This window comes from Bos indicus, chromosome 2 (assembly GCF_029378745.1).
Source record: "Bos indicus isolate NIAB-ARS_2022 breed Sahiwal x Tharparkar chromosome 2, NIAB-ARS_B.indTharparkar_mat_pri_1.0, whole genome shotgun sequence".
In the NCBI taxonomy this organism is placed as follows: Eukaryota; Metazoa; Chordata; class Mammalia; order Artiodactyla; family Bovidae; genus Bos; species Bos indicus.
The window spans coordinates 130694342-130721393 of NC_091761.1; the positions used below are offsets into that span (position 1 = coordinate 130694342).

The following is a 27052-nucleotide window of genomic DNA, read 5'->3' on the forward strand; positions in this document are numbered from 1 at the left end:
GACTCAGAAGAAATGGGGTTGGGGGGTTAGACAAGCAGTATCTCTGCCCTCCCGCCCTCCGTGTTCTGTGGGGAGACACTGAGTCTGGAAACAGTGGACAAACAACAGAATCACACCGGTGCTGGGATGTGAGTGGAGTGGAAGGAAAGCGAGGCTTGAGGTGGGCCTGAGCTGAGAGCTCTTCTACATGGGGTGGTCAGGGAGGACCCCCCAGAGGAAGTGACATCTCAGCTGAGACCTGAAGGGAAGAGAAGGGGTTCAGCCGTGCAGGAGCTGACAGCGGAAGCAGCATGTGCAAGGGCCCCGAGGCAGGAGCGTGCTGTTTGAGGGAAGGCGGGGCCAGCGTGGAAGGGTGGGTGAGGAACTTGAAGATATGGGCAGAGGTGAGTGCACTCAGTGAGGCACAGCAGGGAATTCAGGTGTTTTTGTTCTGAAAGCCACGAACAGGCCATCAGTGGGCAAGTAACGAGATCCCACTGACTTTTTTTTTTTTTTTTGGCCGCGTGTGAAGCTTGTGGGATCTTAGTTCCCTGACCAGGGATCAAACCCACACCCTCAGCAGTGAAAGGGAAGACTCCTAACCTCTGGATCGCCAGAGAAGTCCCCCCCACCCCTACCGCCAATGATATTTATTTTTTTTTAACATTTTTTTGAAGTCTTTATTGAATTTGTTACAATATTGCTTCTGTTTTATGTTTGGGTGTTGGTTTTTTTGAGCCAAGAGGCATGTGGGGATCTTAGTTCCCCGACCGGGGATCGAACCCGCAGCCTCAGCAGTGAAAGTGCAGAGTCCTAACCCCCGGACCGCCAGGGAAATCCCTCCCACTGACTGACAATGTAGAGACTCCCTCTGCCTGCTGTGTGGACAAATGGCCATGAAGGGCTGGAGTGGCAGCAAAGCGAGCATCAAGGAGGCCGTTGGCACGGGTCCCTCCCCTCCCTGACCCCACACGCTGTCTCCTCGCTCCTCAGCCTCGGCCACCCCGTCCGCCCCTGTGGTCTCCATCCACCCGCCGCAGCTCACAGTGCAGCCGGGCCAGATGGCCGAGTTCCGCTGCAGTGCCACGGGGCACCCCATGCCCAGCCTTGAGTGGACAGGTGAGGCCGTGGCGGGTACAACTGTCAGAGCCTGGCTCTCCTGGATGTGGGGGAGTGCCAGGGGGTGGGACTCTAGGAGGTGGACCTCAACCTCTTGGCGCACGGTGGTGGGTGGGCCCAGCAATGCCCATCCCAGTGGGTACTGACCCCACCTCCCCGCCGTCAGGGGGCCCTGGTGGCCAGCTCCCTCAGAAAGCACAGGTGCATCGTGGCATCCTGCGCCTGCCAGCCGTTGAGGCCTCGGATCAAGGGCAGTACCTGTGCCGCGCCCACAGCAGCGCCGGGCAGCACGTGGCCAGGGCTGTGCTCCACGTGCACGGTGAGAGAACTGGGCTGAGCGGGGAGGCGGTGGGGGCTGGCCCTGGCAGCCGTGGGGAGGTGTTCTCACAGGGTTCTGTCTGCAGGGGGCAGCGGGCCCAGGGTCCAGGTGAGCCCAGAGAGGACCCAGGTACATGAAGGCCGCACCGTCAGGCTGTACTGCAGGGCCGCGGGGGTGCCCAGTGCCACCATCACCTGGAGGAAGGAAGGGGGCAGCCTCCCCCCACAGGTGAGGGTACCTGCCCGGCTCAGCCGAGTCCCAGCACCTGCCCTCTGCCCCTCCCCTCTCCTCCTCCAGTTCCCTCCACTTCCAAGAGGCTGCCGTGCTCAGAATTCCCACTCCGGGTGTCCTGGCAGGGGGAAGCTGTCAGCCTCCTGCTTTGCTGCCTGGGTGCCCACCCGGGGCCCCAATCCCGGCTCTGAGCTGGCCTGTACGCCTCTGCCCGCCCTCCCTGGCCAGCCCATGCCAGGCTGCCTCTGACCCCTTCTCCCTGTGTGGCAGGCCCGTGCAGAGCGCACAGACATTGCCACCCTGCTCATCCCCGCCATCACGGCCGCCGACGCCGGCTTTTACCTCTGTGTGGCCACCAGCCCTGCGGGCACCGCCCAGGCCCGGATTCAAGTGGTCGTCCTTCCAGGTGCGGGGCCTCCAGGGGCTTGGAGGCATCGGAGGGCCAGCCGGGGCTCCCCCGCGGTTGCCTCACTCTCCCACCAACCCCGCCTCCCATCCCAGGTGCCACCACCCCACCGGTCAGGATTGAGTCCTCCTCGCCTTCTGTGACCGAAGGACAGACCCTGGACCTCAACTGCGTGGTGGCAGGGCTGGCCCACAGCCAGATCACGTGGTACAAGCGAGGGGGCAGCCTGCCTCCCCACGCCCAGGTACGAGGGTCCCTGAGCCCTGTGGTGGGAGCCCCCCGAGGAGTGGTCCGTCACGCCCCAGGAGGAGATGCTCTGCACGAGCAGGGCCCGCCCTTATTTCGCTCTCTCTGCAGCCCCCTTTGGGGCAGTCCCGGGCGGAGCCAGGCGCAGAGGGGACGGCGACCAGAGCCCCTCCCATCCTCGCAAACCTCTGTCCTTACCTGGCCTAGGTGCGCGGCTCCCGGCTGCGTCTGCCCCAGGTATCACCAGCCGATTCTGGAGAATATGTGTGCCGAGTGGAGAACGATTCAGGCCCCAAGGAGGCCTCCATCATCGTCTCTGTCCTCCACAGCCGCCATCCAGGCCCCGGCTACACCCCAGGTGAGGAGCCAGAGGGGCTGGGCGAGGGCTGAGCCCTCCGGCCTCCCCTGTATTCCCGAGGATGGCACCCCGGGGTCTCTTCGGTGCTATCCAGACAGGAAGAGGCGCTCCTGGCAGGCTCCAATCCCCTCCTTCCCCTCGAGGAGAGATGAGGGGTCTGAGGGTGGAGACAGTTTGACCTGACTTACAGAGACCCCCATGGGGACGGTACTGTTTCCGGAATTCGTCAGGAAGCAGCAGTCAGGGTTGAGCTCTGACCTGGGAGTCGGGTTGACCTGCGCTCAAGTCCCGGCAGTCCTGGTTCAGCCAGCCTTGGACTGGTTATTGTACCTCTGGGGGCCTCAGTTTCCTCACGTGTGAAATGGGGACAGCATCCCCTAGTGTACTGTGGATGCACAGCACACACTCTGAAGAAAGGGGCTGGGGAGTGATCGTCGGCATCCTGTGGCCCGCCCCACCCCAGGGTGCTAAAGGACTCTGGTTCCCTGAGAGCCAGAGCAGCTCGTCACGGGTCAAGGTCTAGGTGGGCAGGCAGATGGGCCTGGAACGGCAGGTTGAAGGTCAGAGAGGGGAAAAAAGGGTCCAGCTGGCCCCGCCAGTGTGGTCCCAGCCCCCAGGGCCCCCATCCGTCCTCCCGAGCTCAGGCCTGGTCAGACCCCAGGGCTGCAGGGTGGGGAGTGGGGAGCTCAGGAGCCCTGGCCACTGACCAGCTCCTCTGCGCCCCAGCTCCCGGTGGAGCCCCAGCTCCAGGCGGTACCCAGCCCGTCCGCATCGAGCCCTCCTCCTCTCACGTGGCCGAAGGGCAGACGCTGGATCTGAACTGCGTGGTCCCCGGGCAGGCCCACGCCCAGGTCACGTGGTACAAACGTGGCGGCAGCCTCCCCGCGCGGCACCAGGTAGAGCAGCCCACCGCACCCCTCCCCCGGCCCAGGGCCAGCCTGCAGGAGGGGCTGCACAGAGCAGCTCCAGCCCCCTCCTGACCCTCCCCGGTTGCGTTCAGACCCACGGCTCGCTGCTGCGGCTGCACCAGGTGTCCCCAGCCGACTCGGGAGAGTATGTGTGCCGCGTGGTCCTGAGCTCTGGGCCCCTCGAGACTTCCGTCCTGGTCTCCATCGAGGCCTCTGACGCCGGCACCATCCCTGGTGAGTGGACAGTCAGTGACAGGCTGGCAGGGGCCCGAGGGCCTTCCCGAGGGCTCGTGACTCCTGTTGCTGACGTGGAGATCAGGGCTGGGAGGCCCACGCCGGCGCTGGCCACAGGGCCCGGCCCAGGTGGCCTCCGCGTTCCTGAATAACCCGCCATCTTCGCATCGCTGTTCCGTCTGGCCCACTTACGCGCCTTCCCGCCCCTGCCTCTCTCCCAGCCTCAGTTATCCTCATCCCTCCCTCCCTCTTCCTCACACCCCTCTGCAAGCCTGGGCTCCTGCTCCAGCCCCCTCCCCAAGGCTGCTCTGCTGAGGACCTCAAGCCCAGGAGGCCTCTAACTCTAAACCCACCAGGCCGAGCCAGCTCCAGGGTGGGCAGTTCTGGCCGTCTCCCCTGGGAGGCATCTATGACCCATCCCCTCTCCCCGCAGCCCCGGGACCCGTCCCTCCCGTCAGGATCGAGTCCTCGTCCCCCACAGTGGCCGAGGGGCAGACCCTGGACCTGAACTGCGTGGTGGCAGGCCAGGCCCACGCCCCGGTCACGTGGTACAAACGTGGGGGCACCCTCCCTGCCCGGCACCAGGTACCCGGGGGCAGAAAGGTGGGAGGTGGCCAGCCAGGGCTACACAGCAGACCACAGGGCGCGGAGGGAGCTGAGCTCGGAGGAACAGGGTATGGGGCGCCCGCCGGGCTCTGGGAAGCACCCCGCTCACACCCCTGCCCGCGTCTGTCCAGGTGCGTGGCTCCCGCTTGTACATCTTCCAGGCCTCCCCAGCGGACGCAGGCGAGTATGTCTGCAGGGCCAGCAACGGCGTGGAGGCCTCCATCACAGTCACAGTCACCAAGACCCAGGGCGCCAACTTCGCCTACCGTGAGTGGGGCCAGCCGGCCTGGGCTTGGAGGGAAAAGGGGAAAGGCCGGGGCCGCTGCAGAGGCCTGACTGACCGAGTGACCATCTCCTCCCCCAGCTCCTGGTGGCACCCAGCCCGTCCGCATCGAGCCCTCTTCCTCCCATGTGGCTGAAGGGCAGACCCTGGATCTGAACTGTGTGGTACCCGGGCAGCCCCACGCCCAGGTCACGTGGCACAAGCGTGGGGGCAGCCTGCCCGCCCGGCACCAGGTACGGGACTGGAGGAGGGACAGGCCGAGGAGGGGACGGGAGGGAGGCCCCTGGGAAGGGGAGGTCAGGGGTGGGAGAGCAGGAGGCTCCTCTGAGGCGGAGAGGCCCTGGACCCCTCTGCGCAGGTGTGTGATGCGATGCTCAGAGCCCAGACGCTCTGACCGGTCAGCCCAAGTGGAGTGTGACTGCCGCTTCCCCCACCTAGTCGTTTGGGCAAATCACTCAATCTCTCTGTAGCGTATTTTCAGCATCTGTAAAACGGTAACGATCGTACTAACCTTACAGAATTATCTTAAGGATGAAGGGAACTAATTTGCATGCAAAGTGCTCAGAGTTCTGGCTCACTGAAAGTGCTAGAGCTGTATTAGTGTCACGTCAGTAGCTGTTAGTATTGATATATTCTGTAGCATTTAGGATGCCACTGATTGTAAGATGCACTGTTACTTTATGTACCTCTGAGGTAAAAAAAGAAGAAGAAAACCCTGCCGTTTGTAATTCGCTATTAGATGCATATTGATTTCAGAGGCGTTTAAAAGTGTGTCTAGGGAATTCCCTGCCTGTGCAGTGGTTAGGACTCTGTGTTTTCACTGCCAAGGGCCTGGTTTCAGTCCCTGGTTGGAGAGCTGGGATTCCATAGGCCACACGGTGACACCCAAATATAATAATAAAGCAAAAGTAATATGCATGTTACCAGCTCCATCCTATTTTTTTTTTATTTTAAATGTGTCCAGAAGTTGATGGAGTGTGGTGTTAGTGTTTGCTCAGTTCCCCATGGCTTCTCCTGACCACCCCTGGTCCTGGGATGAGACAGCCACTTCTCCACCTCTGAGCAGAATGGAGTTAAAAGTCAGTTCTCAGGCTCAGAGTGAGGCAGGGCGGCAGGTGATCAGTGCGAGGATCCTGAGAGGGCCCCCTCTGACCCCACCTCCATTCTGGCCAGACCCACGGCTCCCTGCTGAGACTGTACCAGGTGTCTCCGGCCGACTCGGGCGAGTACGTGTGCCGAGTGGTGGGCGGTTCAGTGCCCCTGGAGTCCTCTGTCCTGGTCAGCATTGAGCCTGTAGACTCTGTGCCTGGTGAGTGATGGGGGTTCGGGGGGGAGGCTCCCCACTCCAGCAAAGGCAGGACCCCAGAAACCAGCAGACCCTACCTCCACTCACACCCTCCCCTCCCCGCCTCCTCCCAGCTGGGGATTCACTCTCTGCCCTCTGTCCCCAGCGCTGGGGGTCACCCCCCCGGTCCGGATCGAGTCATCCTCCTCACACGTGGCTGAAGGACAGACGCTGGATCTGAACTGCCTGGTTTCTGGGCAGCCCCACGCCCAGGTCACGTGGCACAAGCGTGGGGGCAGCCTGCCCGCCCGGCACCAGGTAGGAGGCAGGGAGCTAAGTGGGGAGGGGGCCTGAAGGACCCTCGAGACTGCGGAGTGAGGAGCTTTGAGTTCGGATATTGCTCTGCCATCTTGCCTGGCCAGTCCTTTGACTTCCCTAAGACTCAGTGTCCTCATCTGTCAAATGGGCTCACACTGCCTAGCTCACCTGCTCCATAGTGAAAGTGAACTTTCAAGTCACTCAGTCGTGTCTGACTGTTTGCGACCCCATGGGCTTTATAGTCCATGGAATTCTCCAGGCCAAAATACTGGAGTGGGTAGCCTTTCCCTTCTCCAGGAGATCTTCCCAACCCAGGGATCGAACCCAGGTCTCCCTGCATTGCAGGCAGATTCTTTACCAGCTGAGCCACAAGGGAAGCCCAAGAATACTAGAGTGGGTAACCTATCCCTTCTCCAGCGGATCTTCCCAACCCAGGAATCAAACCGGGGTCTCCTGCATTGCAGGTGGATTCTTTACCAACTCAACTATTAGGGAATCCACCTGCTCCATCGGACATCCACAAATGCTGAGCCTCTACTTCCTCCCACTAGACCCAGTCCCAAAACCCCGTCAAAGGAGCTGAAGGGTCCTGAGTGCTGGTTCTCCCTGGAAGAGCTTCCCGCAGGCTCTTTCAGGCTGGGTGGGGGCGGCCAGGGAAGGGGGCCTGAACCGTGAGCCCCAGCACAGCTCTGAGCCCGCCTGGCCTCCCAGGTTCACGGCTCCAGGCTGCGGCTGCCCCAGATGACTCCGGCGGACTCCGGGGAGTACGTGTGCCGCGTGGTCAGCGGCTCAGGCACCCAGGAGGCCTCGGTCCTCGTCACCATCCAGCAGCGCCGTGGCCCCACCCGCTGTGAGTGTCCCAGGGTCGCCGCAGACGGGCTGGGAGGGGCCACTCCACCCTCGCTGGCCCCCACACCCTGACCCCCCTCTCTCCCCGCTCCCAGACCAGAACGTGGTGTACCCTGTCCGCATCGAGTCCTCCTCTGACTCCCTGGCCAACGGGCGCACCCTGGACCTTAACTGCCTGGTGGCCAGCCAAGCCCCCCATACCATCACCTGGTACAAGCGTGGAGGCAGCCTCCCCAGCCGGCACCAGGTATGGAGCCAGCGAGCAGAGAGGGTGCACGCCAGGGGGCGTGGCTGGCCCCCATGGGAACCGGGAGGAGCTCCTCACAGCCCTCCTCTGTGCTCATTCAGTCATTCAACACACAAAGAGCGTTCTTGCCAGAGGGGTCCTGGCCAGTGCTGGGGACACCGAGAGGAGTCCCACTGGCCCGCGTGGGTCCAGCACAGAACATTCTGTGATTCGCTCACTCCTGGCCCTTCCCCGAGAACCTGCTCCAGGCCACGTCCCACTCCCGCCACTGAGAATTCTAAGGGGATGAGACCAGGCATGCCCGCGGGTAGCTCAAAGACTAATGGGCAAGGCAGGTGCGCCGTATGACAGCCCTGTAGAAAGAGTCCCCACGGAGGGCCTCGGCGGGCTTGCTGGAGGGGTGACAGCTGAGAAAGAGTGCAAAGGCTGGAGGCACCCTGCACCCAGCCCAGAAGCTCAGAAAGGCCATTGACGGAGTTCAGGAGGAGACCAGGATGGGGGCAGGGCCCCCCCCCAACCCTCCCCAAAGCAAGGCAGCAAGGATGCCAGAGTCTGGGAGAGGTGGAGGGGCCACGCCCCCACCCACTGACACCTGCTCCGCCTTAGATCGTGGGCTCCAGGCTTCGGATCCCCCAGGTGACACCCGCAGACTCGGGTGAGTACGTGTGCCATGTCAGTAACGGTGCCGGCTCCCAGGAGACCTCACTCATCGTCACCATCCAGGGCAGTGACTCCTCCCACGGTGAGCACTGCCGAGGGCAGGGGGTCAGGCGAGTGGGTGCCGGGGGAGGTAGTGAGGTCCTGGCACTGGTCACTGCCGTCTAACTCCGGCTGTCTGGCCCATTCTCTCGGTCCCCAGTGCCCAGTGTCTCCCCACCGATCAGGATCGAGTCCTCGTCCCCCACGGTGGTCGAAGGGCAGACCCTGGATCTGAACTGCGTGGTCGCTGGGCAGCCCCAGGCCACCATCACGTGGTACAAGCGTGGGGGCAGCCTTCCTGCTCGACACCAGGTATGGAGCGGAGCCCGGCCGTGGGGTGGGCACCTCAGGGACAGCCCCCAGGGCAAGCGGCCCGAAGCGTTAGCTGCTGGTCCTTCCTCCTGCTGAGACAAGACAGAGGGTGGCCTCAGCCGGTCTGATGGAGGAGGCCTGATCCAGCCAGTGACCCCTCAGCCCCTCAACCCCCTCCATCTCTGCACCCCCAGGCCCACGGCTCCCGCCTAAGGCTGCACCAGATGTCCGTGGCAGATTCAGGCGAGTATGTGTGCCGGGCCAACAACAACATCGATGCCCTGGAGGCCTCCATCGTGGTCTCAGTCACCCCCGGCACTGGTGGCCCCTCCGGTGAGTCCAGTGAGTGACCCAGGAAGGGAGTGGGAGATGCTGGTACCTGTGTTTCCTGGGGAAGAAGGGCTCTGTAGTCAGGGCACTCAGACGAGGTGGTGGGCCAGGACGAGGGTTCCCCAGAAAGAAGCCTGGGTTCACACCCTGCCAGCGCCACTAAGGACCTTGAGGGAGAGACTCCCCTCTCGGCTTCGGTACCATCGTCAGTGAAACGGGGACATGGGTCCTTTCAGCCTCAGAGAGCTGTCCCGTACAGTGGCCACTAGCCACGCTTGGCCTTCATGTTTCAATAACCAAGTGCACAGGAGCTGCGCTAGCTGGTAGCTGCTACTGCATCAGTGTGGGTGGTAAACGTGCCCATCATCGCAGGAAGTCGGTGAATTTTGTGAGGCTGACATGAGTTGGTAATGCACAGAAAGCACTTAGAACAGTGCCTGGCATCCTGTAATAAGTGTTAGCGTTCCTACCTGGGGGGCAGTGGGAATTTCTGCAGTTGAGGCTCCCAGATGACTTAGGACCAAAGCCCCGGCTCTCTGTCTCTGTGCCCCCAGGCCCCAGCGGGACCATGCCCATCAGGATCGAGTCGTCGTCTTCCCACGTGGCCGAAGGGCAGACCCTGGATCTGAACTGCGTGGTCCCCGGCCAGGCCCATGCACAGGTCACGTGGCACAGGCGTGGAGGCAGCCTCCCGGCTCACCACCAGGTAGGGGCGTGAGCGCGGGGCAGGACCTAGTAGGAGGGCTGCTGGATGTGGGCGCCCTGGCTTGGGGCCTGTCCCTCACGCCCTGCCCGGGAGGGAGACCTGGGAGCCCCCCGTGGGACACGGGGCCTGCCTGGGTCAGAGGCTGAGCCCCGGGTCCTGGCCTCCAAGGGCTGATCCTCCACGCCGCCTCACTTCTGCTTCTCTCCCGCGCCGTGCCCCTCAGACCCACGGCTCACGGCTGCGGCTGCACCGGGTGTCCCCGGCCGACTCGGGCGAGTACGTGTGCCGCGTGGCCCTCGGCTCTGGGCCCCTGGAGGCCTCCGTCCTGGTCACCATTGAAGCTTCCGGCTCTGGCAGTGTTGTCGTCCCTGGTGAGGATCCCTGCAGTGGGGCTGGGAGGCTGGAGGAGGGAGGTGAGGAGGGGACCAAGGTCGGGAGCCAGAGCGAACGGGTTTTGTCCCCAGGGGCCCGAGAACACGGAGCCAAGAGTCTGGCTTGTGGGGCTTGAGCCCCCAGCACTCTGTCCACACTCTGAAATGTTACACGAGCCACTCCTGTGTGTCCCTTTCTGCATCTGGTCTAGTGGGGCTGGTAGAGCCCTTGCAACCATGACACAGGTTCCTTAAAAGAATGCAACTTGCACCTCTGGGGTCAGAGAGGGTGATTTTAAGTGGTACCCTGATAAACACCTTTTATATCGATGGTGGTATACTGGACAAAAAACAATAACAAGTCAGACCTGTCATAATTGCATGGAAATCATTGCCTATAATGGGGCTGTGTATTTAAGGGTCATCTTCAGTGACTCACTTAAAAAGGAAAATGGAAAGGAATTAACAGCACAGGCAGCGTGTGGCTGTAAGAGGATTCATGATAATAGTACCTGAGCTGCTGAGTAATGAGCATGATACACACTTATTAGGTGGTGGGCCCTGGTATATTTACACATAGGAACTCATTTCACCCTCACAGTAAGCGTTTGCGGTTGGTATGATGGTTCTCTCTGTTTTACAGATGGGGAAACTGACGCATGGAAAGGTTTTTTTTGTTTGTTTGTTTGTTCATTTAGTTTAGTTTTTTTTTAATAGCTTTCCAAAGGTCCTACAACTGATAAACGGCAGGGCTGGGTTTTGAACTCAGGCAGTGTGGCCCCAGAGCCTGGTTCTTAGCCACATACTATGCAAGTCCGGGAAACATTAGTGATCCGTGTGGAGGGCCCCGGCCCTGAGCCCTGGCCGCCCGCGATGATGTGAGCTCAGGAGATGGTGGGCCATCGTCTAGAGAATGAGGCGCCTCTGTGCCCCTGGCTAACCCAGCTGCTCCAGGCCTCAGAGGAACGGGAAGGGGGCAATCAGGACTGTCGTCGCGTAGCCTCTGAACACCTGGGCACCCAGGGGCAGGGGCTGAGGGTGCACGGAGCCCCAGCTCACTGACTTCTCCCTGTGGGCCAGCCCCGGGCGGAGCTCCACCCATCCGCATCGAGACCTCCTCCTCCCACGTGGCCGAAGGGCAGACCCTGGATCTGAAATGCGTGGTGCCCGGCCAGGCCCATGCTCAGGTCACCTGGCACAGGCGTGGAGGCAGCCTCCCTGCTCGGCACCAGGTATGGAGTCTGAAGAAAGCAGGGTGCGGGCACCCCCTCCCCACTCCCCCTGCCCAGGAGGGAAGGTGGCCCCAGCACATTCAAGGCTTCAGGAGAAATGGCAGAAGGTCACTGGGGGTCAGGGGGTCAAGGGCAAGCTGGACATGGTTGGGCTAAACCCTTCATATCAAGGGCTGCCCAGAACCTTGGCATGAATTAGGAAAGGACAGCTCTTGAACTTCCCCAGTGGTTAAGACTCCAATGCAGGGGGAATGGGTTCAATCCCTAGCTGGGGAACTAAGATCCAACATGCTACAGAGTACAGCCAAAAATTAAACAAACAAACAAACAAAAAAACAGAAAAGAACACTCTTACTCAGGACACTGCTTGCTCCTGCCAGGAAAAATGTAACAGAAAACATCCTCTGCAGTGTCTAATGTCAGAAGGGGGTCGCCTTTGGCAGGAGACCGCCTCCGCGGTGGCCCGTGACGGTTCTGCGGGACGGGTGTCAGGGCTGGGGCAACTGAAAAACTTGGCCACCGGCCTCCACCCCCCGCCAAGTTCACTCTCCCCACCCTGGCCAGGTCCACGGCCCGCTGCTGAGGCTGAACCACGTGTCCCCCGCCGACTCTGGCGAATACTCCTGCCAAGTGTCCAGCAGCTCAGGCACCCTGGAGGCTTCCGTCCTGGTCACAATCGAGGCTTCCAGCCCAAGTCCCATTCCTGGTGAGCGACAAGAGCCGCGGGTGGTGCTGGGGCGCAGGCTTGGGGCCCTTTCCTGGCCTTGTTCCTCCTGCTCTCCCGCAGGGCTCTAGCCCTTGGCTGCAGGAAGGTCCCCAACCACTGGGGACCAAGGTCTCATGTGGCACGCCAGCCCCCAGGGGACCGAGACTCTTCTTAAGTCAGCGGCACTCAGCCATGTCAGCTGCTCTGAAGCCAGTGCACCTCCAAGGAGCACCGGCTGGCGCTCACTGCCCCCCGCCTTCGGCATCTGCCTGCACCCCCAGAGCCTCGGCTTTCTCACCCACCGCCCATTGTGTCCACAGCCCCAGGACTCGCCCAGCCCATCCACATCGAGGCCTCCTCCTCCCACGTGACCGAAGGGCAGACCGTCGATCTGAACTGCGTGGTCCCCGGGCAGGCCCACGCCCAGGTCACCTGGCACAAGCGTGGGGGCAGCCTGCCCACCCGGCACCAGGTACGGGGGCCCTGGATGGGGAGGAATCCAGAGGGGGCCAGGTCTGACCTGCGGTTACCTTCTGCCTCCCCGACCTTCTCCATACAAACCCCGGCCTGCTTGGGGACCCCAGGGGATCAAATGCTTTCCTGCAAGGAGTTATCACCAGCCGGAGAGTCAAGAGACCTGGGTTCTTCTCCTGGCTCTGCTGCTGAATCATCTCCTGAGCCAGTTTCCCCCTCTACAAAGGGGATATGTTGGGCTTGTAGGTGTCTGTGAACCACGCTCCCCTCTCCAGCTGGAGCTCTGAGCTCCTGAGACCCAAGGGAGAACTCTTTACACACTGGCACAGCTGGGCTCGGGGGCTTGCCCTGCCCCAAGTGCTGTGGCATGACGGCCACCCCTCATCATTCCGACAGACCCACGGCTCCCGGCTACGGCTCCACCACGTCTCCCAGTCTGACTCTGGAGAATACGTGTGCCGCGTGGTTGGCGGCTCAGGGTCCGAGCAGGAAGCCTCCTTCACCATCACTGTCCCACCCAGCGCGGGGTCCTCCTACCGTGAGTGAGGCAGACACCATGGGCCAGGGGAGGCGGGGAGACCCTGGAACCCACACAGCCCTGCCCAGCCCAGCCCTCTGTCCCCCAGGTCTTAGGAGCCCTGTGATCTCCATTGACCCGCCCAGCAGCACCGTGCAGCAGGGCCAAGATGCCAGCTTCAAGTGCCTCGTCCATGATGGGGCAGCCCCCATCAGCCTTGAGTGGAAGACTCGGAACCAGGAGCTGGAGGGTGAGCTGGACCGGGTGCAGGGGGAGCTGGAGATGGGTACGAATGCACGATGACCACCACTGGAGGCTGGGTGGAGGGGACCCTGGCACCAAACTCACCGTGTGACCCTGGGTAAAGCCCTTCTCCCTGGGGTCTGGGTGTCCCAATGTGGATGGGGACAGGGCCGGACCCAGAAATGTCTCCATCTTCATTGGCCATGCCTGTGACCTCGTGAGCTGGATACACCCAGACCAGAGGGGTTGGGGCACGGGGCGCTGGTGCGCCTCCTGGCAGCTCCCAGGCAGGAGGACACCCTCACTGACCGTACCCTCCCTGATGCCAGACAACGTCCGCATCAGCCCCAATGGCTCCATCATCACCATCGTGGGCGCCCGGCCCAGCAACCACGGTGCCTACCGCTGCGTGGCTTCCAATGCCTACGGTGTGGCCCAGAGTGTTGTGAACCTCAGCGTGCATGGTGAGGGCCTTCGACCCCGCAGGCTCTGCCTTCCTGTTTCCAGCCCCAATTCCCACCTCTGGCCCTCGCCTCTCTCTTGGGCGTTCTCCTTCTCTGAGCCTCGGTCCCTACGTGGGTTCAGTGGGGGGACCAGTGCCCACTGGCAGCTGCCGACAAGGGGGCTGTGACAGGGCACGTGATCGGCAGGGCCCCGCGTGTGTATCAGCCGTGCCGCTCCTCTGGACAGGGCCCCCTGTGGTGTCCGTGCTCCCCGAGGGCCCTGTGCGGGTGAAGCTGGGGAAGGACGTCACCCTGGAGTGTGTCAGTTCCGGGGAGCCCCGATCTTCTGCTCGCTGGACCCGGATCGGTGCCCCCACCCACTTGGAGCAGCGGGCGCATGGGCTCCTGGACAGCCACACAGTACTGCAGGTGAGGCCAGGGAGGTCTCATCTCTGGATCTGAGGCCCAGTCAGAGCCCATCCTTGAGCAGATACTTGGAGGAGAGAGTGGTGGGTCACCAGATGGGTGATGAATTGATGGAGAATGGGAGGGTTAGGCGGATGATGGGTAGATTGGAAGACAGTCAGGAAGAAAGAAGGAAAGTGGAGAAAAGGGAAGGAGGAAAGAACGGATTGAAGGATGAGTGGTGGGGTGGGTCAGTGGATGGATAGATGGGTGGGTGGATGGATGGATGGGTCGGTGGATGGGTAGATGGATGGATGGGTGAGTAGATGGATGGATAGATGGATGGGTGGGTGGGTAAGTAGGTGGATGGATGAGTGGGTAGATGGGTGAGTGGGTGGGTAGGTAGATGGGTGGATGAGTGGATAGATGGATGGGAGGGTAGATGGGTGGATGGTATATGGATGGATGAACAGAGGGGTGGGGTGACTGGATAGACAAGTAAATGCGTGGACTGGTGGGACGTCTTGAGTGTGAGCCCTCAAGTAGCCAGTCAAATAGGAAAGCTAAAAACAGATGAACAAGTAGAGGAAAGAGTTTAAAACCAAGCCAAAAGCTAGGGGCTGCCGCCAAGGTACCCCCCTCAAGGGTCCCCTAACCAAGACCCTTGCTTCTTCCAGATTTCATCAGCTAAACCGTCAGATGCGGGCACCTACGTCTGCCTAGCTCAGAACGCACTGGGCACGGCACAGAAGCGAGTGGAAGTGATTGTAGACACGGGTGCCGTGGCCCCGGGGGCCCCCCAGGTCCAGGTGGAAGAAGTCGAGCTGACCGTGGAAGCCGGACACACAGCCACCCTGCGCTGTTCAGCCACAGGTGCAGACGGGCACGGGCCCACGGGTGGGCGGGGGCGCGGGCCCACGAGGCGGGCGGGGGCGTGGGCCCGGAATTTAGACATCTTTGGAGACCCAAAGACGGTGTCATGCCCAGGGAGGGGGCAGTCACCCAGCGATGGCTGAGGGGCCCGCTTAGTGGCCCCCATGAAGGAGCAAGCTCACCCAGGTCCCTTCCTGACCATGCCGCCCCCCAGCCAATCCTGGGGGACAGCCCAGACCAACCTCTGCCGCTCCACTCTGCAGGCAGCCCCAAGCCCACCATCCACTGGTCCAAGCTGCGCTCCCCACTGCCCTGGCAGCACCGGCTGGAAGGCAACACGCTCATCATCCCGCGGGTGGCCCAGCAGGACTCGGGCCAGTACATCTGCAACGCCTCCAGCCCGGCCGGGCACGCGGAGGCCACCGTCGTCCTGCACGTAGAGAGTAAGGCCCTGGCCCGCCCTCCCCAGGCTACCGTCTCTGCACCGCATGGAGGTCCAAGCGCCCCTCACCACCCCCAGCCAGGCTCCACATCCGTCCCAGATGGAACCCCAGGAGCCCCATCTGGAGGGTCGCAGGCCCCTCAGGCCCCGGGAGCCTGCCCTCCCCTAGCACGCATATGCCTGCCTGGGACCTGGCCCGCCCTCATCCGCAGTCCCCGGAGCTCAGCATCCTTCGGCTTCGCCGGTCCCTTTGGCCAGTTGCTGGGGCCCAGCGTCAGCTGCCGCCCTGACCTCTGTGTCTCCCCCACCCCCGACCACAGGCCCGCCCTACGCCACCACCGTCCCGGAGCACGCCTCGGTGCGAGCCGGGGAGGCCGTGCAGCTGCAGTGCCTGGCTCACGGGACGCCCCCGCTGACCTTCCAGTGGAGCCGCGTGGGTGGCCACCTCCCGGCGGGGGCCACCGCCAGGAATGAGCTGCTGCTGTTCGAGGCCGCAGCCCCCGAGGACTCGGGCCGCTACCGCTGCCAGGTCACCAACAGGGTGGGCTTGGCCGAGGCCTTCGCCCAGGTGCTCGTCCGAGGTGAGCGGCCGCGGCTCGGGCTGGGCAGGACGGGGGTCCGTTTTTCCTCTAGGCGCTCGTCTGAGCCCTTCACTTGCCCCATAGCTGGCGCTTCACTTGGGGCACAGAGCGCCCCCTTGATTACTCTAGCGGGAACTCCTGCCTTTCCCCTGTTCCCCAAGGCCCGAGGCAGGCCTGCCTCCTCCAGAAAGACCCGCCTCACTGTTCTCAGCACCTGTAGCTCTCACCGCTGTGTCCCCCACCCCGCTCCTGGACATTGACCTCACACTGCCGGAGGCTATGTTTACATAAGTACCCCAGCCTGCCTCACCTGCCGGACTGGACAATCAGGGCAGGGCCTGAATCTGGACCTAGCAGCTCCGGGCTTGTCCACCCACAGCAAGAACGGGCTGTGTAAATGCCAGACGGTGACCACAAGGAGTGTGTGCTGGGGCAGCACCCCAGCTGCCCAGGCTCTCAGCAGGTTTCCAGGGAATCCAGCGTCTCCGTGGTCTCCTCGGGAGCTCCGGGCCAGAGTCAGCCCGGGTCCTGGGTTCAATGCCCCAGCTCCGTGGCTTGATGCCTGTGCGACCTTGGCCAAGTCAGTGGATCTCAAGCTTCATTGTTTTCATCCTGTCGAGTAGAGAGGACGAGGCTAGCACAAAGGCTGACTTAGAAAGATACATGTATATAGAGCCTGGAGCAGGTAGTGGGCGCTTGGTAAATGGTGGTAATATGCATTTGACCCACTCACCTACCCGGACAGGTAGGTGCCCTCACCTGGGATCTTCGTATTTTCTGTAAATTTGTATTCACTTATTGATTGATTGATTGATTTTTGGCTGTGATGGGTCTTCACTGCTTTGCAAGGGCCTTCTCAAGTTGCAGAAGTGGGGGCTACTCTTGTGGTGCAGTGACTTCTCTTGTTGCGGAACACAGGCCCTGGGGCACAGGGGCTTTAGACCCTGTGGTCTGCGGGCTGAGCAGTTGCAGCTCCTGGGCTCCAAAGCATAGGCTTCTGTAGTTGTGGTGCCCGGGCTTAGTTGCTCAGTGGCAAGGAGCATCTTCTTAGATCAGGGATCAAACCCGTGTTCCCCTGCACTGGCAGGCAGATTCCTATCCCCTGCGCCACCAGGGAAGCCCCCTCCTGTTTTAGACTAGGGTCAGAATAGCCTTTGCTGTCCTTCCTTCAAATGTCCGAATCTTTCCAAGACTGAACCCTCCCGAAGTCCAGGAGCCTGTGAAAGCACAGTCCAGCACTTCACAGACTTTTTTTCTTTCATACGCACTTATTTGGCTGCGTTGGGTCTTAACCGCAGCACATAGGACCTTTCATTGCAGTGTGCAGTCGTCTCTCTAGTCGTGACCCAGGCTCTGCAGGTGGGGCTTGCAGGCTTAGCTGTCCTACGGCATGTGGAACCTCAGTTCCCTGACCAGGGGTTGAACCTGCGTCCCTTGCCTTGGGAGGTGGTTTCTTCATTACTGGACCACCAGGGGAGTCCCCACAGACCCTTATATGTGTTGAATAAATAATTAAACAAGTGAGCAGGTAAATGAATCTGCCAGTAAAAGGTCTTTTTACCCTGGTCAGAGAGGCAAATGGGAGAAGAACGTCCTTTGAATGTTAGGATGGGGGTTCCCGGGTCCTGGCGCCGCATCGGAGATATCACACACACACACACACTCTCACAACCTCGTGCCTGTCCCCGCAGGCCCCTCTGGCTCTCTCCCTGCCACGCCCGCACCAGCAGGATCCGCACCCACAGTCCAGGTCACGCCTCAGCTGGAGACTAAGAGTATAGGGGCCAGCGTGGAGTTCCACTGCGTCGTGCCCAGCGACCCAGGCACCCAGCTCCGCTGGGTCAAGGAAGGGGGTCCACTGCCTCCCGGCCACAGTGTGCATGATGGGGTGCTCCGGTGAGTGGGGAGGGGTGCCCCACCCCGGGCACACAGCATGCATGGTGGGGTGCTCCAGTGAGTGGGGTGTGGCCCCCCCAGGCACACAGCGTGCATGATGGGGTGCTCCGGTGAGTGGGGTGGGGTGCCCCAGCCCAGGCACACAGTGTGCATGATGGGGTGCTCCGGTGAGTGGGGTGGGGCCCCCACCCAGGCAAACAGTGGGGCTGTTAGAACCCCTGCCCTACAGGGAGGGCTGAGCGTGCAATGATGGCCTTGAGAAGTCACTTCACCTCCCTGAGCCTCGGGCTGTCTGTCATGCAGTGGGTTATGCGAGACCCCAGAGCACTGAGCACAGCGCTCAGCACAGGGAGGGGCTGCAGTCCTCAGTGGCCCATGTCTTACTGTTGTTAAAGGCAAGTGGAACAGGCTCTGGGGCCAGATACATACACATGGCCCAGACTGCAGCTCTGCTGCCTGACAACTGTGTGACCTTGAGCTCTAGACCAGAAGGTCTTGGTGTGAAATGGGTGTGGCGACATTCACCCTGCCTGCCTGTCTCCCAGGGTTCTGGGGAGACTAGAAATTTACATCCTGTGCTGGTCTCTGACAGCTTTTAACTCCTACACAGTTGCCAAATATTCTCAGCAATTGTTTTTATTCATCGATGTCTTATTTGTTTCTTCACAGAATCCAGAACTTGGACCAGAATTGCCAAGGAACCTATGTGTGCCAGGCCCAGGGACCATGGGGGCAAGCCCAGGCCAGTGCCCAGCTGGTTGTCCAAGGTAGGAGGGTGGCTTCAGGCTTCTGCTGAGAGCAGGGGACAGAGATGAAAGGCTTAGGGACCATATTCCCCAAGAAACCCCTTGAGTGAGTGATAGTCACTCTGATGTCCAACTCTTTGCAACCGCATCGACTGTAGCCACCGGGCTCCTTTGTTAATGGAATTTTCCAGGCAAGAATACTGAAGTGGGTTGCCATTTCCTTCTCCAAAGAAACCCCTTGAATGTGTACAAATAAAGAGAATTATTTGACTGTATCTTGCTTAGATCTGGGCTCCCCTGGTGGCTCAGCTGGTAAAGAGTCCACCTGCAATGCAGGAGACCTGGGTTCGATTCCTGGGTTGGGAAGATTCCCTGGAGAAGAGAAAGGCAACCCACTCCAGTATTCTGGCCCGGAGAATCCCACGGACTGTATAGTCCAGGGGGTCGCAAAGAGTCGGACACAATGGAGCAACTTTCACTAGCAGAGAGTAAGGGGGCTTATGAATCTTGCAAAAGAGGGCGGGGAGAAGGAAGATGCGCGGAGTTTGTGGGTGCTTAGACAAACCAGTGAAAATGACGGCAGATGCACCTGTGAGGAAGTGAATGAACGAAAGAGCTAACGAGTGTGCTGAGAAGTGGGCGCAGGAAAAGGCAAGGGAAATGATGGCGGCCTCGGCTGCAGTGTCCACCTATCCCGGGGTCATCTGCGGCCTCCCAGAGCCCGGGCCTCAGCCAGCCGGCCTCACCCCATCTACTGCCATCCTCCCCAGCTCTGCCATCCGTACTCATCAACATCCGGACCTCCGTGCAGTCCGTGGTGGTTGGCCACGCTGTGGAGTTTGAGTGCCTGGCCCTGGGGGACCCCAAGCCCCAGGTGACGTGGAGCAAAGTGGGCGGGCGCCTGCGGCCGGGTATCGTGCAGAGCGGAGGCATCGTCAGGATCGCCCGCGTGGAGTTGGCCGACGCCGGGCAGTACCGCTGCACTGCCACCAACGCCGCGGGCACCACTCAGTCACACGTGCTGCTGCTTGTGCAAGGTGAGGGCCAGTGGGGGCCGGGGTGCTCGGCCGTCTCCTGCCCACCCTGCCCTCCTCCTTCTTCCTGCTCGTGCGGGGAGTTTCAGCTCAGTGTGTTTAGGGAGCGGGTTTCCTAACAAGCAGGGCTTCCCTGGTAGCTCAGTTGGTAAAGAATCCCCCTGCAATGCAGGAGACCCCGGTTTGATTCCTGGGTTGGGAAGATCCCCTGGAGAAGGGATAGGCTACCCACTCCAGTGTTCTGGCCTGGAGAATTCCATGGACTGTATGGTCCATGGGGTCACAAAGAGTTGGACACGACTGAGCCACTTTCACTTTCACTTTTCCTAACAAGCAGGTGCAGCAGGGGATAGACGTGAGTGGTCCTCTGGGGCAGCTGGAACTCGCAGGGAAACCTGTACCATGGGGCATCAGGAGAAAATCAGACACGTAGTCCTCACCTGAAGGACTGCCTGCTCTGTGAGGAGCGCCTGTAGCCCACACTGATGGCAGAGACAACACAGACACAAAGCAGATATACGAGACAGTAAAACTTGAGGCTTCCCTGGTGGCCCAGTGGTTAAGACTTCATGCTTCCACTACCAGGCGTGAGGGTTCAGTCCACTGGTCAGGGAACTGAGATCTCACATGCCACGTGGCATGGCAAAAAAGATTAAAGATTTTAAAATTAAAACAAAGAACTGAAACACGGGCATAGATGATGCCAGGCAGTTATAATCTGTGTGTTCTTCAAAAGCTATTCCTTTTCACCCCAGGCCCTCTGACTCGCCCCCAAACTCACCCCCGCTGCCCTAGTACCCCCTTTTCAGGTCCCTCAAGGGCTGCACAATGTTCCAGCCCGGTGGGTTTTCGAGGTTCAGTCTGTGGAGTCAGTTGGACATGTCCCCAAGCCCTGGCTCTGCCAGGTTCCATCGTTGCAGCCAGGAGTGAACGGCTCCTTTGCCTCCCAGCCGCAGCTCCCTCATCTGTGAAACGGGGAGACAGTGCCTCCCTCCCAGGGAAGGCGTGAGGATTAAACAAGTCAGGCAGGGGCCGCCATCAGGCTGACAGCCTGCGTCCCCCTCCTTCCTCTCAGCCTTGCCCCAGATCTCAACGCCCCCTGAGGTCCGCGTGCCCGCGGGTTCTACAGCTGTCTTCCCTTGCATGGTCTCTGGCTACCCCGCTCCTGAAATCACCTGGAGCAAGGTAACTGCAGGGCAGGGGGCCGGCAGGTCTGCCTGAGTGGCGTGTCCCCAGGACCCTCAGGCTTGGCCCAGAGTCCGCGCTCCGGGTCTGAGGGAGGGGGCCTCAGGCTGGGGCTGGGAGGCAGGCCCCACGGAGGTGCTGGCCGCAGCCGGGCTCACAGTGCTGGTGTGTCTGCAGCTGGACGGGAACCTGCCGCCCGACAGCCGCCTAGAGAACCACATGCTGCTGCTGCCCTCGGTCCAGCCCCAGGATGCGGGCACGTACGTCTGCACTGCCACCAACCGCCAGGGCAAGGTCAAGGCCTTCGCCCAGTTGCAGGTGCCAGGTGAGACCACACACCCCCAACCCCCGCCGGGGGAGCGGCCGCACCCTGCCCCCGCCCGGGGGAGTGTGGTCTGGAACTGTGCTTTCTGCCCGCAGAGCGCGTGGTGCCCTACTTCACGCAGACCCCCTACTCCTTCCTGCCGCTGCCCACCATCAAGGACGCCTACAGGAAGTTTGAGATCAAGATCACCTTCCGGCCGGACTCCGCGGATGGTGAGCCGCGGGAGCGGAGCTGACGCTGGGGATCTCCGCAGTCCCTGCCAGCGTGGCACCAGCCCTGGCAGCCGCTGGTCCTCGGACCCCCCTGTCCCGGGGCCCCCAGACCTGCCGGGCCCCCCCTCTCTGGCTCTCTCCTCCGCCTTGCTTCTCCATCCACTCCTCTGAGATGCCTATACCCAAGCCTCCTGCCTCCAAGTCTGCCATGATGCGACTGCCCCCACCCTCCTGCCCCACCTCCGCTCTGCCTCCCTCCTCCCCCCCTCACCCTTTCCTCCTCTCTCTCTCTCTCTCTCTCTCTCTCTCTCTCTCATCTGTCTCCTCCCTCCTCTTACGGGTCTCTGACTTGCACTGTCCAGGCCTTCTTCTCTACTCCGGTGAGTCTCTCTGCCTCCCGCTCCTTCTTCAGATTGACCCTCCCTCATAAGTGGAGCAAGTTCAGCTTCTTTCTAGGGACTCTCAGCAAGGCCCTTCTATCTGAGGTCCTGTCCTGAGAGTGAGATGCCCTGGCTGCGTGGGGTGTGCCCGAGGGAGGGGCGGGCTCCCCAGCTTGGGGTGGGGGCAGTGGGGTGGGGGCGTGGACGGGGAGGCCCTCATACAGCTGTGCCCGCCAGGGATGCTGCTATACAACGGGCAGAAGCAGATCCCAGGGAGCCCTGCCAACCTGGCCAACAGGCAGCCCGACTTCATCTCCTTCGGCCTCGTGGGCGGGAGGCCCGAGTTCCGGTGAGAACCCTCACCCTCCCCATTTATGGGGGCTGGGGGACTAGACTGCAGGACTTTCGATCAGGGGCATTCTGGAAGGAGATGTGGCTGTTATCCTTGATGACCTCCGTTCTGCCAGGGTCAGCACAGCCTACTGGCCGGTGGTGGAGGAACCAGCCTCTGACCTGCACAAAACTGCAGCTTGAACACTCAGCGATGCTGAGAGCTACCTTCCAGGGCAAGGCTGTTGGCCAGAACTCCTTCATTCATTCATTCATTCATTCAGCAGTCATTTCTGAATGTGTGCCGGGCACCAATAGAGAGATAAACACAACGGATCAAATTCTGGTCCTTGTGGGAATGTAATGTCCCGGTTGGGGGACACCAGCCGCAAACTAAGAAGGAAAGAAACGTGATCGCAGAGAGGGTCCTCAGACGAGCAGTGAGGCCACATGCTAGGCTGCAGGGGCCTGGAGCCATGCACACTTGGAGCCCCAGGGGCGGCTCTGGACAAGCTCCCAGGGAACAGTGTAAGGGGGAGAAGGCTTGGGGAGGGGCAGGGGTAGGGCGGGCGGGGAGGCGGTCAGTGGCGTCGACCCCTTTGCCTGGGGCCCTCCCTACAGACCCCACGTTCTCTCTCTCCTGCCCTGTCCCCTTACCCCTGCCCCGCGGAGCAGGTTTGACGCAGGCTCGGGCATGGCTACCATCCGCCACCCCACGCCGCTGGCCCTGGGCCAGTTCCACACCGTGACCCTACTGCGAAGCCTCACCCAGGGCTCCCTGATCGTGGGCAGCCTGGCGCCGGTCAATGGCACCTCGCAGGTGAGACCCAGCCCCGTCCCCCTAGGCCTGGCCCCTCTCCCACCTCCGCCCAGCCCGGCTGCCACTCCCCATGTCCCCTCTGCCCAGGGCAAGTTCCAGGGCTTGGACCTGAATGAGGAGCTCTACCTGGGCGGCTATCCCGACTACGGCGCCATCCCCAAGGCGGGGCTGAGCAGCGGCTTCATAGGTGAGCCCCCCTGCCCCCCGCCTGCAGCCCTGGCCAGACCTCCCCCCGGGCTGGCCGAGCCAGTGGTCACCCAGGAGGACGTGGTCACCTGGGCCTCCGGGCACCCCCACCTTGGCTCATCCTGTCCGCCCGCCCCACCCCCAGGCTGTGTCCGAGAGCTGCGCATCCAAGGCGAGGAGATCGTCTTCCACGACCTCAACCTCACGGCGCATGGCATCTCCCACTGCCCCACCTGCCGGGACCGGCCCTGCCAGGTGACCCTCGAGGCCGCACCCTCCTCCCGGCTGCCCCTAGCCACTGCCCTTGGCCGTGACGGAACCCCGCTCCCGAACCCCGTGGGAAGCAGGGGAAGGCCAGGGTGTCCTTGGCCTGACCTTTGGGGGTTGCCTCGCAGAACGGGGGCCAGTGCCAGGACTCGGAGAGCAGCAGCTACGTGTGTGTGTGCCCAGCTGGCTTCACCGGGAGCCGCTGTGAGCACTCACAGGCCCTGCACTGCCACCCAGGTGGGTACCCACCTGCCCCGTTCGTGGCTGCCACGCCAGCCTATTCCCTCTGCCTGTCACTGCGCCTCCATACCCACCCTCAACCACCCCCTGCCCCCCCAGCGGTTGAGTACTCACCATGCTCGTGGGTCCTCCCCCAAGTACTTAGACCTTCCTGGCTTCTGACTTCGATCACTGCTTACACCAATTCCCCTCCGCCTCGCATCTCTGCCACCCAAGGCCTCACCCCACTCGCTGCACCCAGGCACGGCCCCTGGCCCCCATCACCGCTCCTGGGTATCTACCACCTGTTACCAGGGCACTCACCCCACCCCCCGCCTCCCAGGGACTCCTCACCCCCACACCATAGCGCGGGCGGGTGCAGTCTTCCAGGAACAACACCTGGAGTCACGGGCTCACTCCGCCTTGCTAGCCCCCTGGCCTAAGTCCCTTCCCCCTCCCCCGTCTCCCCACGCAGCCCTCCTGGGCTGGCTGGGCTAACCAGCCGAGGCCCTGGCTGCAGTAGGTAGAACCCTGGCATCAGGACCCCTCTCTCTCTCCCTGGACACCTCCATATCCCTCCCACCTCACTGCCCACTGTGTCCCCCACCCCCAGAGGCCTGTGGACCCGACGCCACGTGTGTGAACCGGCCCGACGGCCACGGCTACACCTGCCGCTGCCACCTGGGCCGCTCAGGGATGAGGTGTGAGGAAGGTAAGCAGAGCGGGGGCCTGAGACCCCAGGGATCCCAGGGAGGACAGGGGGAGCTGGGCAGGGCACCCTGAGGCCCTGACGGATCCTGTGGATGATGCAGTTATTCCGGAGCCTGAATTCCTTAAGTAAGGGCCCCAGAGAGGAACCCGATCTGATGGGAGACCAGCCTGCTCTGCAGCGCCAGGGGGCAGGGAGTCTCAAGGCCACTGCTGCAGCCACTGCCCAATGGGTCCCCAGCCTCTGAGACTAGACAGTGGGGGTGAGCAGGGGTCCTGGAGGAAGGCTACCTGCTCGGAGCCCCCCAGGACCTCGGGGTTCCCACTGCCCCAGCTGAGCTGTGGCTGCCGCAGGTGTGACCGTGACCACCCCCTCCCTGTCGGGCACGGACTCCTACCTGGCACTGCCCGCTCTCACCAACACACACCACGAGCTGCGCCTGGATGTGGAGTTCAAGCCGCTGGCGCCCGACGGGGTGCTGCTGTTCAGTGGAGGGAAGAGCGGGCCGGTGGAGGACTTCGTGTCCCTGGCGATGGTCGGCGGCCACCTGGAGTTCCGATACGAGCTGGGCTCGGGTGAGTGCAGATACCAAACACAGACAGGCTGTGGGCACCGGGCTCCATGCCCCACTCCCCGGGCCCTCCGGGGCCCCAAGAGGCAGGAGGAATAAATTCTGAAGTCAGACCAACAGGAGACCCCTGATCTTTGCATCCTTCTCTGTCTGACTCGATTCGAGTCCCTAGACCTCTTTGGGGGTTCCTCAGGAGGCACAGAGAGGCTGAAGGAGGTTCTGTGCCTGCTCAAATTCCCGCAGCGGGGTGGGCCAGGGCAGGGGGGCCCATCCACGTGCCAACACTGCCCGGCGTCCTCCCCAGGCCTGGCTGTCCTGCGGAGCGCCGAGCCGCTGGCCCTGGGCCGCTGGCACCACGTGTCTGCAGAGCGTCTCAACAAGGATGGCAGCCTGCAGGTGAACGGCGGGCGGCCCGTGCTGCGCTCCTCACCTGGCAAGAGCCAGGGCCTCAACCTGCACACCCTGCTCTACCTGGGCGGCGTGGAGCCAGCCGTGCAGCTGCCCCCGGCCACCAACGTGAGCGCCCACTTCCACGGCTGTGTGGGTGAGGTGAGCAGGCTTCCCGACCACCAACAGGGAAGGCGGGGCAGTCTCGCTTCGTCTGCAGTCAGCCCCGGGCGCTGGGGGCTGGACACTTCCCCCTCCGAGCCTCAGTTTCCTCCTCTGTGAAATGGGATGGTTGCACCTGCTTTCAAAAGTCGTCCCGAGGCGGGACCGCCGTGATGGGTGTTTCCCGGGCGCACAGCAGGCCCTGGACTCTGTTCCTCCTTCCCTGGTGGCTCAGCTGGTAAAGAATCTGCCCGCAATGCGGGAGACCTGGGTTCGATCCCTGCATTGGGAAGATCCCCTGGAGAAGGGAAAGGCTACCCACTCCAGTATTCTTGGGCTTCCCTGGTGGCTCAGCTGGTAAAGAGTCCGCCTGTAATGCAGGAGACCCGGGTTCGATCCCTGGGTTGGGACGATCCCCTGGAGATGGGAAAGGCTACCCACTCCAGTATTTTGGCCTGGAGAATTCCATGGACTGTATAGTCCATGGGGTCGCAAACAGTCGGACACACGATTGAGCAACTTTCACACTTTCCCTGCCCTAGTCTCCCACCTCACTGCTCAGGTTGGAGCCTGGGGTCCCCTGATGCCCTCCGTCTGCTGGCACACCCGTGCCTCTGCCCGCTGCGTTCTTCAGGTCCCTCTGTGTGCCTGTGCCTACAGGTGTCAGTGAACGGAAAGCGGCTGGACCTCACCTACAGCTTCCTGGGCAGCCAGGGCGTCGGGCAGTGCTATGACAGCTCGCCGTGTGAGCGCCAGCCCTGTCGCCACGGTGCCACGTGCATGCCCGCGGGCGAGTACGAGTTCCAGTGTCTGTGTCGAGATGGCTTCAAAGGTGGGGGAGCCCCTGGGCTGGGAGAGAGGGGGCACAGGGTGGGCAGCGCCCGCTCCGGCCCCTGCCCACTCAACTTTGCCCCGACCCACAGGAGACCTCTGTGAGCACGAGGAGAACCCTTGCCAGCTCCACGAGCCCTGTCTACACGGGGGCACCTGCCAGGGCACCCACTGCCTCTGTCCCCCCGGCTTTTCAGGCCCACGCTGCCAACACAGTAAGCACCCCGACTTATCTCCGTCTTCCCCCTCGGGGCTCCAGGGGCTGGAGACAGCCCACTGACCAGAGCCTGCCTCTCCCCACAGGCTCTGCACACGGCCTGGTGGAGTCCGACTGGCATCTTGAAGGCAGCGGGGGCAACGGTATGTACTGGGCATAAACAGCCAGAGGAGCTGAGCAGACTTGTCCTTCCCAGACTCTGGGTCTCTCAGCTCCTCTTCCAGTGACCCACCGCCCTCACTGCTCCATCCTGGCCTCTAAATAAAACCGGTGCAGGTGAGAGGCTCCCTGGGCAGAGACAGCATAAGGAGAGACGAGCAGGTGAGAGGCTCCCTGGGCAGAGACAGCATAAGGAGAGACGAGCAGGTGAGAGGCTCCCTGGGCAGAGACAGCATAGGAGAGACGAGCTGCCTAGCACCGGGTCTGCCCTGTGTTTGCAGGCTGGGTGACCGCACACTCCTCTCACTTCCGTTCTCTGCTCTGTATTCACGCATAAAGCAACAAGGGCATGCGTGTGCCCGTACCTGCCCGGGAGCAGTAAATGTCCGATGCATAAGGCAGGACCCTCGTTCTCGAGCATTCCACAGTTTGTTTAAAAGCAATGATGATGATTTTACTACCATGTGTACCATAAAAAGCGCTGGTAGGAGCCTGCGGTATAGCGCGGGGGGCTCAGCTCCGTGCTCTGTGAAGACCTGGATGGGTGGGATGGTGGGGGAGGGGCGGTCCAAAAGGGAAGGGATGTAAGTGTACATACAGCTGATTCACTTGGCGCTACAGCAGAAGCTAACCTAACATTGTAAAGCAGTCACACTCCAATTTAAAAATGTATTTATTGAACATCATTTACGGG

The 27052-nt window shown here is 61.8% G+C and overlaps 1 protein-coding gene across 15 annotated transcripts in view; it reads left to right on the forward strand.

The window, feature by feature from the left end:
- HSPG2 (heparan sulfate proteoglycan 2) overlaps positions 1–27052 on the forward strand; it is a 109792-nt gene that overhangs the window by 78100 nt on the left and 4640 nt on the right. For 8 of the 15 annotated variants that reach the window (XM_070777197.1, XM_070777204.1, XM_070777200.1 and 5 more), the window contains 48 exons: positions 973–1098; positions 1265–1417; positions 1503–1645; positions 1919–2054; positions 2150–2298; positions 2508–2658; positions 3385–3554; positions 3659–3800; positions 4234–4385; positions 4538–4673; positions 4771–4922; positions 5863–5998; positions 6141–6292; positions 7004–7142; positions 7237–7388; positions 7995–8130; positions 8248–8399; positions 8594–8741; positions 9284–9435; positions 9659–9806; positions 10887–11038; positions 11603–11744; positions 12065–12216; positions 12615–12756; positions 12845–12985; positions 13308–13442; positions 13669–13850; positions 14504–14699; positions 14963–15142; positions 15462–15722; positions 17414–17618; positions 18288–18385; positions 19135–19401; positions 20474–20583; positions 20761–20908; positions 21004–21120; positions 21483–21500; positions 21738–21849; positions 22506–22650; positions 22738–22837; positions 22982–23091; positions 23232–23340; positions 23936–24034; positions 24385–24606; positions 24907–25151; positions 25812–25983; positions 26075–26197; positions 26286–26342. In XM_070777197.1, coding sequence (XP_070633298.1) covers positions 973–1098; positions 1265–1417; positions 1503–1645; positions 1919–2054; positions 2150–2298; positions 2508–2658; positions 3385–3554; positions 3659–3800; positions 4234–4385; positions 4538–4673; positions 4771–4922; positions 5863–5998; positions 6141–6292; positions 7004–7142; positions 7237–7388; positions 7995–8130; positions 8248–8399; positions 8594–8741; positions 9284–9435; positions 9659–9806; positions 10887–11038; positions 11603–11744; positions 12065–12216; positions 12615–12756; positions 12845–12985; positions 13308–13442; positions 13669–13850; positions 14504–14699; positions 14963–15142; positions 15462–15722; positions 17414–17618; positions 18288–18385; positions 19135–19401; positions 20474–20583; positions 20761–20908; positions 21004–21120; positions 21483–21500; positions 21738–21849; positions 22506–22650; positions 22738–22837; positions 22982–23091; positions 23232–23340; positions 23936–24034; positions 24385–24606; positions 24907–25151; positions 25812–25983; positions 26075–26197; positions 26286–26342 — 7065 coding nt within the window. The remainder of the gene's footprint in view (positions 1–972; positions 1099–1264; positions 1418–1502; positions 1646–1918; positions 2055–2149; positions 2299–2507; positions 2659–3384; positions 3555–3658; positions 3801–4233; positions 4386–4537; positions 4674–4770; positions 4923–5862; positions 5999–6140; positions 6293–7003; positions 7143–7236; positions 7389–7994; positions 8131–8247; positions 8400–8593; positions 8742–9283; positions 9436–9658; positions 9807–10886; positions 11039–11602; positions 11745–12064; positions 12217–12614; positions 12757–12844; positions 12986–13307; positions 13443–13668; positions 13851–14503; positions 14700–14962; positions 15143–15461; positions 15723–17413; positions 17619–18287; positions 18386–19134; positions 19402–20473; positions 20584–20760; positions 20909–21003; positions 21121–21482; positions 21501–21737; positions 21850–22505; positions 22651–22737; positions 22838–22981; positions 23092–23231; positions 23341–23935; positions 24035–24384; positions 24607–24906; positions 25152–25811; positions 25984–26074; positions 26198–26285; positions 26343–27052) is intronic. The other 7 variants (XM_070777225.1, XM_070777256.1, XM_070777262.1 and 4 more) reach the window with 4 other exon arrangements.